The 16,936-nt window shown below is 46.0% G+C and overlaps 1 protein-coding gene across 1 annotated transcript in view; it reads right to left on the reverse strand.

Moving 5' to 3' along the window:
* Positions 1 to 15,118: 15,118 nt before the first annotated feature.
* Positions 15,119 to 16,936, reverse strand: part of PARP10 (poly(ADP-ribose) polymerase family member 10) — a gene marked incomplete at its 5' end in the record, with an annotated part of 43,760 nt that continues 41,942 nt past the window's right edge. The window contains 1 exon segment of the mRNA XM_056551631.1: positions 15,119 to 15,720. Within this exon segment, the coding sequence (XP_056407606.1) occupies positions 15,407 to 15,720 (314 nt within the window). The 3' untranslated portion in view covers positions 15,119 to 15,406.

A 16,936-nucleotide genomic window follows, 5' to 3' on the forward strand; every position in this document is an offset into this window, starting at 1 on the left:
CTCTTGTTGTATACTTACTGATCAGCACCCACATAAGTATTATTGATGGAGCCCCCCGCTCTCTTGTTGTATACTTACTGATCAGCACCCACATAAGTATTATTGATGGAGCCCCCCGCTCTCTTGTTATATAATTACTGATCAGCACCCACATAAGTATTATTGATGGAGCCCCCCGCTCTCTTGTTGTATACTTACTGATCAGCACCCACATAGGTATTATTGATGGAGCCCCCTGCTCTCTTGTTGTATACTTACTGATCAGCACCCACATAAGTATTATTGATTGAGCTCCCTGCTCTCTTGTTGTATACTCACTGATCAGCACCCACATAAGTAATATTGATGGAGCCCCCCGCTCTCTTGTTGTATACTTACTGATCAGCACCCACATAAGTATTATTGATTGAGCCTCCCGCTCTCTTGTTGTATACTTACTGATCAGCACCCACATAAGTATTATTGATGGAGCCCCCCGCTCTCTTGTTGTATACTTACTGATCAGCACCCACATAAGTATTATTGATGGAGCCCCCGCTCTCTTGTTGTATACTTACTGATCAGCACCCACATAAGTATTATTGATGGAGCCCCCTGCTCTCTTGTTGTATACTTACTGATCAGCACCCACATAAGTATTATTGATTGAGCCTCCCGCTCTCTTGTTGTATACTTACTGATCAGCACCCACATAAGTATTATTGATGGAGCCCCCCGCTCTCTTGTTGTATACTTACTGATCAGCACTCACATAAGTATTATTGATGGAGCCCCCCGCTCTCTTGTTGTATACTTACTGATCAGCACTCACATAAGTATTATTGATGGAGCCCCCTGCTCTCTTGTTGTATACTTACTGATCAGCACCCACATAAGTATTATTGATGGAGCCCCCCGCTCTCTTGTTGTATACTTACTGATCAGCACCCACATAAGTATTATTGATGGAGCCCCCCGCTCTCTTGTTGTATACTTACTGATCAGCATCCACATAAGTATTATTGATGGAGCCCCCCGCTCTCTTGTTGTATATTTACTGATCAGCACCCACATAAGTATTATTGATGGAGCCCCCCGCTCTCTTGTTGTATACTTACTGATCAGCACTCACATAAGTATTATTGATGGAGCCCCCAGCTCTCTTGTTGTATACTTACTGATCAGCACCCACATAAGTATTATTGATGGAGCCTCCCGCTCTCTTGTTGTATACTTACTGATCAGCACCCACATAACTATTATTGATGGAGCCCCCCGCTCTCTTGTTCTATACTTACTGATCAGCACTCACATAAGTATTATTGATGTAGCCCCCCGCTCTCTTGTTGTATACTTACTGATCAGCACTCACATAAGTATTATTGATTGAGCCCCCTGCTCTATTGTTGTATACTTACTGATCAGCACCCACATAAGTATTATTGATGGAGCCCCCCGCTCTCTTGTTGTATACTTACTGATCAGCACTCACATAAGTATTATTGATGGAGCCCCACGCTCTCTTGTTGTATACTTACTGATCAGCACCCACATAAGTATTATTGATGGAGCCCCCCTGCTCTCTTGTTGTATACTTACTGATCAGCACCCACATAAGTATTATTGATGGAGCCCCCGCTCTCTTGTTGTATACTTACAGATCAGCACCCACATAAGTATTATTGATGGAGCCCCCCGCTCTCTTGTTGTATACTTACTGATCAGCACCCACATAAGTATTATTGATGGAGCCCCCCGCTCTCTTGTTGTATACTTACTGATCAGCACCCACATAAGTATTATTGATGGAGCCCCCCGCTCTCTTGTTGTATACTTACTGATCAGCACCCACATAAATATTATTGATGGAGCCCCCCGCTCTCTTGTTGTATACTTACTGATCAGCACCCACATAAGTATTATTGATTGAGCCCCCCGCTCTCTTGTTGTATACTTACTGATCAGCACCCACATAAGTATTATTGATTGAGCTCCCTGCTCTCTTGTTGTATACTTACTGATCAGCACCCACATAAGTATTATTGATGGAGCCCCCCGCTCTCTTGTTGTATACTTACTGATCAGCACCCACATAAGTATTATTGATGGAGCCCCCTGCTCTCTTGTTGTATACATACTGATCAGCACCCACATAAATATTATTGATGGAGCCCCCCGCTCTCTTGTTGTATACTTACTGATCAGCACCCACATAAGTATTATTGATGGAGCCCCCCGCTCTCTTGTTATATACTTACTGATCAGCACCCACATAAGTATTATTGATGGAGCCCCCCGCTCTCTTGTTGTATACTTACTGATCAGCACTCACATAAGTATTGTTGATGGAGCCCCCCTCTCTTGTTGTATACTTACTGATCAGCACCCACATAAGTATTATTGATGGAGCCCCCCGCTCTCTTGTTGTATACTTACTGATCAGCACCCACATAAGTAATATTGATGGAGCCCCCCGCTCTCTTGTTGTATACTTACTGATCAGCACCCACATAAGTATTATTGATTGAGCTCCCTGCTCTCTTGTTGTATACTTACTGATCAGCACCCACATAAGTATTATTGATGGAGCCCCCCGCTCTCTTGTTGTATACTTACTGATCAGCACCCACATAAGTATTATTGATGGAGCCCCCTGCTCTCTTGTTGTATACTTACTGATCAGCACCCACATAAATATTATTGATGGAGCCCCCCGCTCTCTTGTTGTATACTTACTGATCAGCACCCACATAAGTATTATTGATGGAGCCCCCCGCTCTCTTGTTATATACTTACTGATCAGCACCCACATAAGTATTATTGATGGAGCCCCCTGCTCTATTGTTGTATACTTACTGATCAGCACCCACATAAGTATTATTGATTGAGCCTCCCGCTCTCTTGTTGTATACTTACTGATCAGCACTCACATAAGTATTGTTGATGGAGCCCCCCTCTCTTGTTGTATACTTACTGATCAGCACCCACATAAGTATTATTGATTGAGCTCCCTGCTCTCTTGATGTATACTTACTGATCAGCACCCACATAAGTATTATTGATTGAGCTCCCTGCTCTCTTGTTGTATACTTACTGATCAGCACCCACATAAGTATTATTGATGGAGCCCCCTGCTCTCTTGTTGTATACTTACTGATCAGCACCCACATAAGTATTATTGATGGAGCCCCCCGCTCTCTTGTTGTATACTTACTGATCAGCATTTACATAAGTATTATTGATGGAGCCCCCCGCTCTCTTGTTGTATAATTACTGATCAGCACCCACATAAGTATTATTGATGGAGCTCCCTGCTCTCTTGTTGTATACTTACTGATCAGCACCCACATAAATATTATTGATGGAGCCCCCCGCTCTCTTGTTGTATACTTACTGATCAGCACCCACATAAGTATTATTGATTGAGCCCCCCACTCTCTTGTTATATACTTACTGATCAGCACTCACATAAGTATTGTTGATGGAGCCCCCGCTCTCTTGTTGTATACTTACTGATCAGCACCCACATAAGTATTATTGATGGAGCCCCCCGCTCTCTTGTTGTATACTTACTGATCAGCACCCACATAAGTATTATTGATGGAGCCCCCTGCTCTCTTGTTGTATACTTACTGATCAGCACCCACATAAGTATTATTGATTGAGCCCCCCACTCTCTTGTTGTATACTTACTGATCAGCACCCACATAAGTATTATTGATTGAGCTCCCTGCTCTCTTGATGTATACTTACTGATCAGCACCCACATAAGTATTATTGATGGAGCCCCCCGCTCTCTTGTTGTATACTTACTGATCAGCACCCACATAAATATTATTGATGGAGCCCCCCCCCGCTCTCTTGTTGTATACTTACTGATCAGCACCCACATAAGTATTATTGATGGAGCCCCCCGCTCTCTTGTTGTATACTTACTGATCAGCACCCACATAAATATTATTGATGGAGCCCCCCGCTCTCTTGTTGTATACTTACTGATCAGCACCCACATAAGTATTATTGATGGAGCCCCCCGCTCTCTTGTTGTATACTTACTGATCAGCACCCACATAAGTATTATTGATTGAGCCCCCTGCTCTATTGTTGTATACTTACTGATCAGCACCCACATAAGTATTATTGATGGAGCCCCCTGCTCTCTTGTTGTATACTTACTGATCAGCACCCACATAAGTATTATTGATGGAGCCCCCCGCTCTCTTGTTGTATACTTACTGATCAGCACCCACATAAGTATTATTGATGGAGCCTCCCGCTCTCTTGTTGTATACTTACTGATCAGCACTCACATAAGTATTATTGATGGAGCCCCCCGCTCTCTTGTTGTATACTTACTGATCAGCACCCACATAAGTATTATTGATGGAGCCCCCTGCTCTCTTGTTGTATACTTACTGATCAGCACCCACATAAGTATTATTGATTGAGCCCCCCACTCTCTTGTTGTATACTTACTGATCAGCACCCACATAAGTATTATTGATGGAGCCCCCTGCTCTCTTGTTGTATACTTACTGATCAGCACCCACATAAGTATTATTGATGGAGCCCCCCGCTCTCTTGTTGTATACTTACTGATCAGCACCCACATAAGTATTATTGATTGAGCTCCCTGCTCTCTTGATGTATACTTACTGATCAGCACCCACATAAGTATTATTGATGGAGCCCCCCGCTCTCTTGTTGTATACTTACTGATCAGCACCCACATAAATATTATTGATGGAGCCCCCCCCCGCTCTCTTGTTGTATACTTACTGATCAGCACCCACATAAGTATTATTGATGGAGCCCCCCGCTCTCTTGTTGTATACTTACTGATCAGCACCCACATAAATATTATTGATGGAGCCCCCCGCTCTCTTGTTGTATACTTACTGATCAGCACCCACATAAGTATTATTGATGGAGCCCCCCGCTCTCTTGTTGTATACTTACTGATCAGCACCCACATAAGTATTATTGATTGAGCCCCCTGCTCTATTGTTGTATACTTACTGATCAGCACCCACATAAGTATTATTGATGGAGCCCCCTGCTCTCTTGTTGTATACTTACTGATCAGCACCCACATAAGTATTATTGATGGAGCCCCCCGCTCTCTTGTTGTATACTTACTGATCAGCACCCACATAAGTATTATTGATGGAGCCCCCCGCTCTCTTGTTGTATACTTACTGATCAGCACCCACATAAGTAATATTGATGGAGCCCCCCGCTCTCTTGTTGTATACTTACTGATCAGCACCCACATAAGTATTATTGATGGAGCCCCCCGCTCTCTTGTTGTATACTTACTGATCAGCACCCACATAAGTATTATTGATGGAGCCCCCCGCTCTCTTGTTGTATACTTACTGATCAGCACCCACATAAGTATTATTGATGGAGCCCCCCGCTCTCTTGTTGTATAATTACTGATCAGCACCCACATAAGTATTATTGATGGAGCCCCCCGCTCTCTTGTTGTATACTTACTGATCAGCACCCACATAGGTATTATTGATGGAGCCCCCTGCTCTCTTGTTGTATACTTACTGATCAGCACCCACATAAGTATTATTGATGGAGCCCCCCGCTCTCTTGTTGTATACTTACTGATCAGCACCCACATAAGTATTATTGATTGAGCTCCCTGCTCTCTTGTTGTATACTTACTGATCAGCACCCACATAAGTAATATTGATGGAGCCCCCCGCTCTCTTGTTGTATACTTACTGATCAGCACCCACATAAGTATTATTGATTGAGCCTCCCGCTCTCTTGTTGTATACTTACTGATCAGCACCCACATAAGTATTATTGATGGAGCCCCCCGCTCTCTTGTTGTATACTTACTGATCAGCACCCACATAAGTATTATTGATGGAGCCCCCCGCTCTCTTGTTGTATACTTACTGATCAGCACTCACATAAGTATTATTGATTGAGCCCCCCGCTCTCTTGTTGTATACTTACTGATCAGCACCCACATAAGTATTATTGATGGAGCCCCCTGCTCTCTTGTTGTATACTTACTGATCAGCACCCACATAAGTATTATTGATGGAGCCCCCGCTCTCTTGTTGTATACTTACTGATCAGCACCCACATAAGTATTATTGATGGAGCCCCCCGCTCTCTTGTTGTATACTTACTGATCAGCACCCACATAAGTATTATTGATTGAGCCTCCCGCTCTCTTGTTGTATACTTACTGATCAGCACCCACATAAGTATTATTGATGGAGCCCCGCTCTCTTGTTGTATACTTACTGATCAGCACCCACATAAGTATTATTGATGGAGCCCCCGCTCTCTTGTTGTATACTTACTGATCAGCACCCACATAAGTATTATTGATGGAGCCCCCCGCTCTCTTGTTGTATACTTACTGATCAGCACCCACATAAGTATTATTGATGGAGCCCCCCGCTCTCTTGTTGTATACTTACTGATCAGCACCCACATAAGTATTATTGATGGAGCCCCCCGCTCTCTTGTTGTATACTTACTGATCAGCACCCACATAAGTATTATTGATGGAGCCCCCCGCTCTCTTGTTGTATACTTACTGATCAGCACCCACATAAGTATTATTGATGGAGCCCCCCGCTCTCTTGTTGTATACTTACTGATCAGCACTCACATAAGTATTATTGATGGAGCCCCCTGCTCTCTTGTTGTATACTTACTGATCAGCACCCACATAAGTATTATTGATTGAGCCCCCCACTCTCTTGTTGTATACTTACTGATCAGCACCCACATAAGTATTATTGATTGAGCTCCCTGCTCTCTTGATGTATACTTACTGATCAGCACCCACATAAGTATTATTGATGGAGCCCCCCGCTCTCTTGTTGTATACTTACTGATCAGCACCCACATAAATATTATTGATGGAGCCCCCCGCTCTCTTGTTGTATACTTACTGATCAGCACCCACATAAGTATTATTGATGGAGCCCCCCGCTCTCTTGTTGTATACTTACTGATCAGCACCCACATAAATATTATTGATGGAGCCCCCCGCTCTCTTGTTGTATACTTACTGATCAGCACCCACATAAGTATTATTGATTGAGCTCCCCGCTCTCTTGTTATATACTTACTGATCAGCACCCACATAAGTATTATTGATGGAGCCCCCCGCTCTCTTGTTGTATACTTACTGATCAGCACCCACATAAGTATTATTGATTGAGCTCCCTGCTCTCTTGTTGTATACTTACTGATCAGCACCCACATAAGTATTATTGATGGAGCCCCCCGCTCTCTTGTTGTATACTTACTGATCAGCACCCACATAAATATTATTGATGGAGCCCCCCGCTCTCTTGTTGTATACTTACTGATCAGCACCCACATAAGTATTATTGATGGAGCCCCCCGCTCTCTTGTTATATACTTACTGATCAGCACCCACATAAGTATTATTGATGGAGCCCCCCGCTCTCTTGTTGTATACTTACTGATCAGCACTCACATAAGTATTGTTGATGGAGCCCCCCTCTCTTGTTGTATACTTACTGATCAGCACCCACATAAGTATTATTGATGGAGCCCCCGCTCTCTTGTTGTATACTTACTGATCAGCACCCACATAAGTAATATTGATGGAGCCCCCCGCTCTCTTGTTGTATACTTACTGATCAGCACCCACATAAGTATTATTGATTGAGCTCCCTGCTCTCTTGTTGTATACTTACTGATCAGCACCCACATAAGTATTATTGATGGAGCCCCCCGCTCTCTTGTTGTATACTTACTGATCAGCACCCACATAAGTATTATTGATGGAGCTCCCTGCTCTCTTGTTGTATACTTACTGATCAGCACCCACATAAGTATTATTGATGGAGCCCCCCGCTCTCTTGTTGTATACTTACTGATCAGCACTCACATAAGTATTATTGATTGAACCCCCCACTCTCTTGTTGTATACTTACTGATCAGCACCCACATAAATATTATTGATGGAGCCCCCCGCTCTCTTGTTGTATACTTACTGATCAGCACCCACATAAGTATTATTGATGGAGCCCCCCGCTCTCTTGTTATATACTTACTGATCAGCACCCACATAAGTATTATTGATGGAGCCCCCCGCTCTCTTGTTGTATACTTACTGATCAGCACTCACATAAGTATTGTTGATGGAGCCCCCCTCTCTTGTTGTATACTTACTGATCAGCACCCACATAAGTATTATTGATGGAGCCCCCCGCTCTCTTGTTGTATACTTACTGATCAGCACCCACATAAGTATTATTGATGGAGCCCCCGCTCTCTTGTTGTATACTTACTGATCAGCACCCACATAAGTAATATTGATGGAGCCCCCCGCTCTCTTGTTGTATACTTACTGATCAGCACCCACATAAGTATTATTGATGGAGCCCCCCCGCTCTCTTGTTGTATACTTACTGATCAGCACCCACATAAGTATTATTGATGGAGCCCCCTGCTCTCTTGTTGTATACTTACTGATCAGCACCCACATAAGTAATATTGATGGAGCCCCCCGCTCTCTTGTTGTATACTTACTGATCAGCACCCACATAAGTATTATTGATGGAGCCCCCCGCTCTCTTGTTGTATACTTACTGATCAGCACCCACATAAGTATTATTGATTGAGCCCCCCACTCTCTTGTTGTATACTTACTGATCAGCACCCACATAAGTATTATTGATGGAGCCCCCCGCTCTCTTGTTGTATACTTACTGATCAGCACCCACATAAGTATTATTGATGGAGCCCCCCGCTCTCTTGTTGTATACTTACTGATCAGCACCCACATAAGTATTATTGATGGAGCCCCCCGCTCTCTTGTTGTATACTTACTGATCAGCACCCACATAAGTATTATTGATGGAGCCCCCCGCTCTCTTGTTATATAATTACTGATCAGCACCCACATAAGTATTATTGATGGAGCCCCCCGCTCTCTTGTTGTATACTTACTGATCAGCACCCACATAGGTATTATTGATGGAGCCCCCTGCTCTCTTGTTGTATACTTACTGATCAGCACCCACATAAGTATTATTGATTGAGCTCCCTGCTCTCTTGTTGTATACTCACTGATCAGCACCCACATAAGTAATATTGATGGAGCCCCCCGCTCTCTTGTTGTATACTTACTGATCAGCACCCACATAAGTATTATTGATTGAGCCTCCCGCTCTCTTGTTGTATACTTACTGATCAGCACCCACATAAGTATTATTGATGGAGCCCCCCGCTCTCTTGTTGTATACTTACTGATCAGCACCCACATAAGTATTATTGATGGAGCCCCCCGCTCTCTTGTTGTATACTTACTGATCAGCACCCACATAAGTATTATTGATGGAGCCCCCTGCTCTCTTGTTGTATACTTACTGATCAGCACCCACATAAGTATTATTGATTGAGCCTCCCGCTCTCTTGTTGTATACTTACTGATCAGCACCCACATAAGTATTATTGATGGAGCCCCCCGCTCTCTTGTTGTATACTTACTGATCAGCACTCACATAAGTATTATTGATGGAGCCCCCCGCTCTCTTGTTGTATACTTACTGATCAGCACTCACATAAGTATTATTGATGGAGCCCCCCTGCTCTCTTGTTGTATACTTACTGATCAGCACCCACATAAGTATTATTGATGGAGCCCCCCGCTCTCTTGTTGTATACTTACTGATCAGCACCCACATAAGTATTATTGATGGAGCCCCCCGCTCTCTTGTTGTATACTTACTGATCAGCATCCACATAAGTATTATTGATGGAGCCCCCCGCTCTCTTGTTGTATATTTACTGATCAGCACCCACATAAGTATTATTGATGGAGCCCCCCGCTCTCTTGTTGTATACTTACTGATCAGCACTCACATAAGTATTATTGATGGAGCCCCCAGCTCTCTTGTTGTATACTTACTGATCAGCACCCACATAAGTATTATTGATGGAGCCTCCCGCTCTCTTGTTGTATACTTACTGATCAGCACCCACATAACTATTATTGATGGAGCCCCCCGCTCTCTTGTTCTATACTTACTGATCAGCACTCACATAAGTATTATTGATGTAGCCCCCCGCTCTCTTGTTGTATACTTACTGATCAGCACTCACATAAGTATTATTGATTGAGCCCCCTGCTCTATTGTTGTATACTTACTGATCAGCACCCACATAAGTATTATTGATGGAGCCCCCCGCTCTCTTGTTGTATACTTACTGATCAGCACTCACATAAGTATTATTGATGGAGCCCCACGCTCTCTTGTTGTATACTTACTGATCAGCACCCACATAAGTATTATTGATGGAGCCCCCCTGCTCTCTTGTTGTATACTTACTGATCAGCACCCACATAAGTATTATTGATGGAGCCCCCGCTCTCTTGTTGTATACTTACAGATCAGCACCCACATAAGTATTATTGATGGAGCCCCCCGCTCTCTTGTTGTATACTTACTGATCAGCACCCACATAAGTATTATTGATGGAGCCCCCCGCTCTCTTGTTGTATACTTACTGATCAGCACCCACATAAGTATTATTGATGGAGCCCCCCGCTCTCTTGTTGTATACTTACTGATCAGCACCCACATAAGTATTATTGATGGAGCCCCCCTCTCTTGTTGTATACTTACTGATCAGCACCCACATAAGTATTATTGATGGAGCCCCCGCTCTCTTGTTGTATACTTACAGATCAGCACCCACATAAGTATTATTGATGGAGCCCCCCGCTCTCTTGTTGTATACTTACTGATCAGCACCCACATAAGTATTATTGATGGAGCCCCCCGCTCTCTTGTTGTATACTTACTGATCAGCACCCACATAAGTATTATTGATGGAGCCCCCCGCTCTCTTGTTGTATACTTACTGATCAGCACCCACATAAGTATTATTGATGGAGCCCCCCTCTCTTGTTGTATACTTACTGATCAGCACCCACATAAGTATTATTGATGGAGCCCCCGCTCTCTTGTTGTATACTTACAGATCAGCACCCACATAAGTATTATTGATGGAGCCCCCTGCTCTCTTGTTGTATACTTACTGATCAGCACCCACATAAGTAATATTGATGGAGCCCCCCGCTCTCTTGTTGTATACTTACTGATCAGCACCCACATAAGTATTATTGATTGAGCCTCCCGCTCTCTTGTTGTATACTTACTGATCAGCACCCACATAAGTATTATTGATGGAGCCCCCCGCTCTCTTGTTGTATACTTACTGATCAGCACCCACATAAGTATTATTGATGGAGCCCCCCGCTCTCTTGTTGTATACTTACTGATCAGCACTCACATAAGTATTATTGATTGAGCCCCCCGCTCTCTTGTTGTATACTTACTGATCAGCACCCACATAAGTATTATTGATTGAGCTCCCTGCTCTCTTGTTGTATACTTACTGATCAGCACCCACATAAGTAATATTGATGGAGCCCCCCGCTCTCTTGTTGTATACTTACTGATCAGCACCCACATAAGTATTATTGATTGAGCCTCCCGCTCTCTTGTTGTATACTTACTGATCAGCACCCACATAAGTATTATTGATGGAGCCCCCCGCTCTCTTGTTGTATACTTACTGATCAGCACCCACATAAGTATTATTGATGGAGCCCCCCGCTCTCTTGTTGTATACTTACTGATCAGCACTCACATAAGTATTATTGATTGAGCCCCCCGCTCTCTTGTTGTATACTTACTGATCAGCACCCACATAAGTATTATTGATGGAGCCCCCTGCTCTCTTGTTGTATACTTACTGATCAGCACCCACATAAGTATTATTGATGGAGCCCCCGCTCTCTTGTTGTATACTTACTGATCAGCACCCACATAAGTATTATTGATTGAGCCTCCCGCTCTCTTGTTGTATACTTACTGATCAGTACCCACATAAGTATTATTGATGGAGCCCCCCGCTCTCTTGTTATATACTTACTGATCAGCACCCACATAAGTATTATTGATGGAGCCCCCCGCTCTCTTGTTGTATACTTACTGATCAGCACCCACATAAGTATTATTGATGGAGCCCCCCGCTCTCTTGTTGTATACTTACTGATCAGCACCCACATAAGTATTATTGATGGAGCCCCCCGCTCTCTTGTTATATACTTACTGATCAGCACCCACATAAGTATTATTGATGGAGCCCCCCGCTCTCTTGTTGTATACTTACTGATCAGCACCCACATAAGTATTATTGATGGAGCCCCCCGCTCTCTTGTTGTATACTTACTGATCAGCACCCACATAAGTATTATTGATGGAGCCCCCCGCTCTCTTGTTGTATACTTACTGATCAGCACTCACATAAGTATTGTTGATGGAGCCCCCCTCTCTTGTTGTATACTTACTGATCAGCACCCACATAAGTATTATTGATGGAGCCCCCCGCTCTCTTGTTGTATACTTACTGATCAGCACCCACATAAGTATTATTGATGGAGCCCCCCGCTCTCTTGTTGTATACTTACTGATCAGCACCCACATAAGTATTATTGATGGAGCCCCCGCTCTCTTGTTGTATACTTACTGATCAGCACCCACATAAGTATTATTGATTGGCTTATTGAATACTATGAGTAATATCACCCTCAATTCCCAATTCCTGTCTACTTGTGATCATATAGAATCATCGGAAGCAAGTGGAGAGACCAGGGTGATAATAGGATCAGCATAAGGACGGGGCCACAGGTGACCCCACGCGTTCCGTCACTCCCAAGGTGACTTCCTCAGGGATGTTGTGCTACTGAAGATCCCTCCACAATACATATACCTCTCCTAAGTAGTAAATACCACCAACGCCATGTCCGGTATCCTGGCGCGTCTAGCGCACAGTATTCTCTTCCGGTTTGTGTGTAGTGACCTCACTTCTGGCGCTAGTAATGTGCCGGAGTGATGCACAGCATCACATGATCGGGGCCGCGCATCACCTCATACAGACATCTCCTGCTTGTATTATGGTATCTATGATATCTATATATAGTATCTATGTGTATATAGCGACCAGGACGCAGTCATTACAGAGCAGAACCCTGTACATTATGTCCTTTATGTTCTGTTTTATTAAACTGATGAAATTGAGATAGAGGCAAGAGGAGGACGACACCACCCAGGAGGAGCAAGGAGGATGCAGCAGATGAGGAGGACGACACCACCCAGGAGGAACAAGAGGGAGGCAGCAGATGAGGAGGACGACACCACCCAGGAGGAGCAAGGAGGATGCAGCAGATGAGGAGGACGACACCACCCAGGAGGAACAAGAGGGAGGCAGCAGATGAGGAGGACGACACCACCCAGGAGGACCAAGAGGGAGGCAGCAGATGAGGAGGACGACACCACCCAGGAGGACCAAGAGGGAGGCAGCAGATGGGGAGGAGGACATCACCCAGGAGGAACAAGGGGGAGGCAGCAGATGAGGAGGACGACACCACCCAGGAGGAACAAGGGAGAGGCAGCAGATGGGGAGGACGACACCACCCAGGAGGAGCAAGGAGGATGCAGCAGATGAGGACGACACCACCCAGGAGGACCAAGAGGGAGGCAGCAGATGAGGACGACACCACCCAGGAGGACCAAGAGGGAGGCAGCAGATGAGGACGACACCACCCAGGAGGACCAAGAGGGAGGCAGCAGATGAGGACAACACCACCCAGGAGGAGCAAGGGGGAGGCTGGAGATGAGGAGGACGACACCACCCAGGAGGAACAAGGGAGAGGCAGCAGATGGGGAGGACGACACCACCCAGGAGGAACAAGGGGGAGGCTGCAGATGAGGAGGAGGACATCACCCAGGAGGAACAAGGGGGAGGCAGCAGATGGGGAGGACGACACCACTCAGGAGGAGCAAGGGGGAGGCTGCAGATGAGGAGGACAACACCACCCAGGAGGAACAAGGGAGAGGCAGCAGATGAGGAGGACGACATCACCCAGGAGGAACAAGGGGGAGGCTGCAGATGAGGATGACGACACCACCCAGGAGGAACAAGGGGGAGACTGCAGCTGAGGAGGACGACACCACCCATGAATAACAAGGGGGATGCTGCAGATGAGGAGGACGACACCACCCAGGAGGAACAAGGGGAAGACTGCAGATGAGGAGGAGGAGGACATCACCCAGGAGGAACAAGGGGGAGGCAGCAGATGAGGAGGAGGAGGACATCACCCAGGAGGAACAAGGGGGAGGCTGCAGATGAGGAGGACGACACCACCCAGGAGGAACAAGGGAGAGGCAGCAGATGGGGAGGACGACACCACCCAGGAGGAACAAGGGGGAGGCTGCAGATGAGGAGGACGACATCACCCAGGAGGAACAAGGGGGAGGCTTCAGATGAGGAGGAGGACATCACCCAGGAGGAACAAGGGGGAGGCTGCAGATGAGGAGGAGGACATCACCCAGGAGGAACAAGGGGGAGGCAGCAGATGGGGAGGACGACACCACCCAGGAGGAACAAGGGGGAGACTGCAGCTGAGGAGGACGACACCACCCAGGAATAACAAGGGGGATGCTGCAGATGAGGAGGACGACACCACCCAGGAGGAACAAGGGGAAGACTGCAGATGAGGAGGACGAGGACATCACCCAGGAGGAACAAGGGGGAGGCAGCAGATGAGGAGGAGGAGGACATCACCCAGGAGGAACAAGGGGGAGGCTGCAGATGAGGAGGACATCACCCAGGAGGAACAAGGGGGAGGCTGCAGATGAGGAGGAGGACATCACCCATGAGGAACAAGGGGGAGGCTGCAGATGAGGAGGACGAGGACATCACCCAGGAGGAACAAGGGGGAGGCTGCAGATGAGGAGGAGGAGGACATCACCCAGGAGGAACAAGGGGGAGGCTGCAGATGAGGAGGAGGACATCACCCAGGAGGAACAAGGGGGAGGCTGCAGATGAGGAGGAGGACATCACCCAGGAGGAACAAGGGGGAGGCTGCAGATGAGGAGGACATCACCCAGGAGGAACAAGGGGGAGGCTGCAGATGAGGAGGAGGACATCACCCAGGAGGAACAAGGGGGAGGCTGCAGATGAGGAGGAGGACATCACCCAGGAGGAACAAGGGGGAGGCTGCAGAGGATGGAGAATGGTGTAAGAAGTGTATTTGGTCAGAGCAGACAATATTTAAAGCTTTATTAAACCTAGGTTATAACAGGCAGACACTACGGGGCTGGACAGATGGAGGTCACAGGCCCATGAAATGCAAATCCGGTACTGACAGTGAAAATAATCGGATGGCGTTAAGTGACCCAAGATGGAGGCCATTATAAGCCAGCGCACAAGCTCTCCTCATCATGACGTGATCCTCCCGGTATATGAATCTGTATTCTTGGCCGGCTTCTTGCTCCCCGCTTCAGCCAGTGTCACCATTATAAGCGTCACCTCTTCCACTCTTGTGCTGCGTTTATTTATCGCAGTCTCTCTTTTTACAGCATGTAATAAGGTATTGTGGATATGCTTGTGTATCATTAAATATGACAAAGATGGCGGGGTCCTGAAGATGGTCCGCCAGGCTGTCGTATCGCTGTGGTACATCCCCCACCGTATCCGTCTTAATGGGAGGAGTCTTCATGTCTTCTTTTCCTGCTGTAAACTCTCCAGTCAGTACCTGGGCCACCAAAATGTACTTGTTACCTTCACTGGATGGCGGCGAATATATGTCCCTCGCCGAAATGGTAGATTCAACAGCGAAATATACACCATGACCATACAGAGTGGCTGATGGGAGAGAGAAAACAGAGTAAGGACAATAGATAACATCAGAGATAACGCCAGATGATGAGGAGGAGGAGAGGAAGGAGGAGGGGGGAAGGAGGATGATAGAATGGAGGAGGAGAGGAGGAGGATAGAATGGAGGAGGGGAGAAGGAGGAGGAGGATATAATGGAGGAGAAGGAGGAGGATATAATGGAGGAGAAGGAGGAGGATATAATGGAGGAGAAGGAGAAGGAGGAGGATATAATGGAGGAGAAGGAGGAGGAGGAGGATATAATGGAGGAGAAGGAGGATATGGAGGAGAGGAGGAGGAGCATATGGAGGAGAGGAGGAGGAGCATATGGAGGAGAGGAGGAGGAGCATATGGAGGAGAGGAGGAGGAGGAGCATATGGAGGAGAGGAGGAGGAGGATATGGAGGAGAGGAGGAGGAGGAGGATATGGAGGAGAGGAGGAGGAGGAGCATATGGAGGAGAGGAGGAGGAGGATATGGAGGAGAGGAGGAGGAGGAGGATATGGAGGAGAGGAGGAGGAGGAGCATATGGAGGAGAGGAGGAACATATGGAGGAGAGGAGGAGGAGGATATGGAGGAGAGGAGGAGGAGGAACATATGGAGGAGAGGAGGAGGAGGATATGGAGGAGAGGAGGAGGAGAATATGGAGGAGAGGATATAATGGAGGAAAGGAGGAGGAGGATATGGAGGAGAGGAGGAGAAGGAGAGGATATAATGGAGGAGAGGAGGATATGGAGGAGGATATAATAGAGGAGAGGAGGAGGAGGATATAATGGAGAAATGGAGGAGGAAGCACACTCAAAGGGTTACGATAAATGGCACCCAAAGCCAACCAGATAAATGAGTCCCTAGGTGAAGACAATTATATAACCAACTCTTAGACCAATTATTCACCAATTAGGCCCAAGATACTAAAATCTATTTCATTAAGCTAGTAAATTTGAGTAGCCGTATTAGTCCAGTGATGCAAATCTTGGACTTGATAAAGGGAGGAATCCCGAAAGCTTCTCTCCAAAATTATGTTAGTCGAATAAAAAAGGTCATTACAGGATTCTGCAACATTTTATGATTTTCATTAAGCTATAAAGACATAAAAGTAAGTGTTGGGAAGGGGAATAGGATACAGGTGAGTAGCTGCACTAGAAGCCCTGCCTATAATTAAGTGTGGATAGGTAAGGGGACAAAATACACAATAGTAGTACATGTGAG

This window comes from Hyla sarda, unplaced genomic scaffold (genome assembly GCF_029499605.1).
Source record: "Hyla sarda isolate aHylSar1 unplaced genomic scaffold, aHylSar1.hap1 scaffold_1130, whole genome shotgun sequence".
Classification (NCBI taxonomy): domain Eukaryota; kingdom Metazoa; phylum Chordata; class Amphibia; order Anura; family Hylidae; genus Hyla; species Hyla sarda.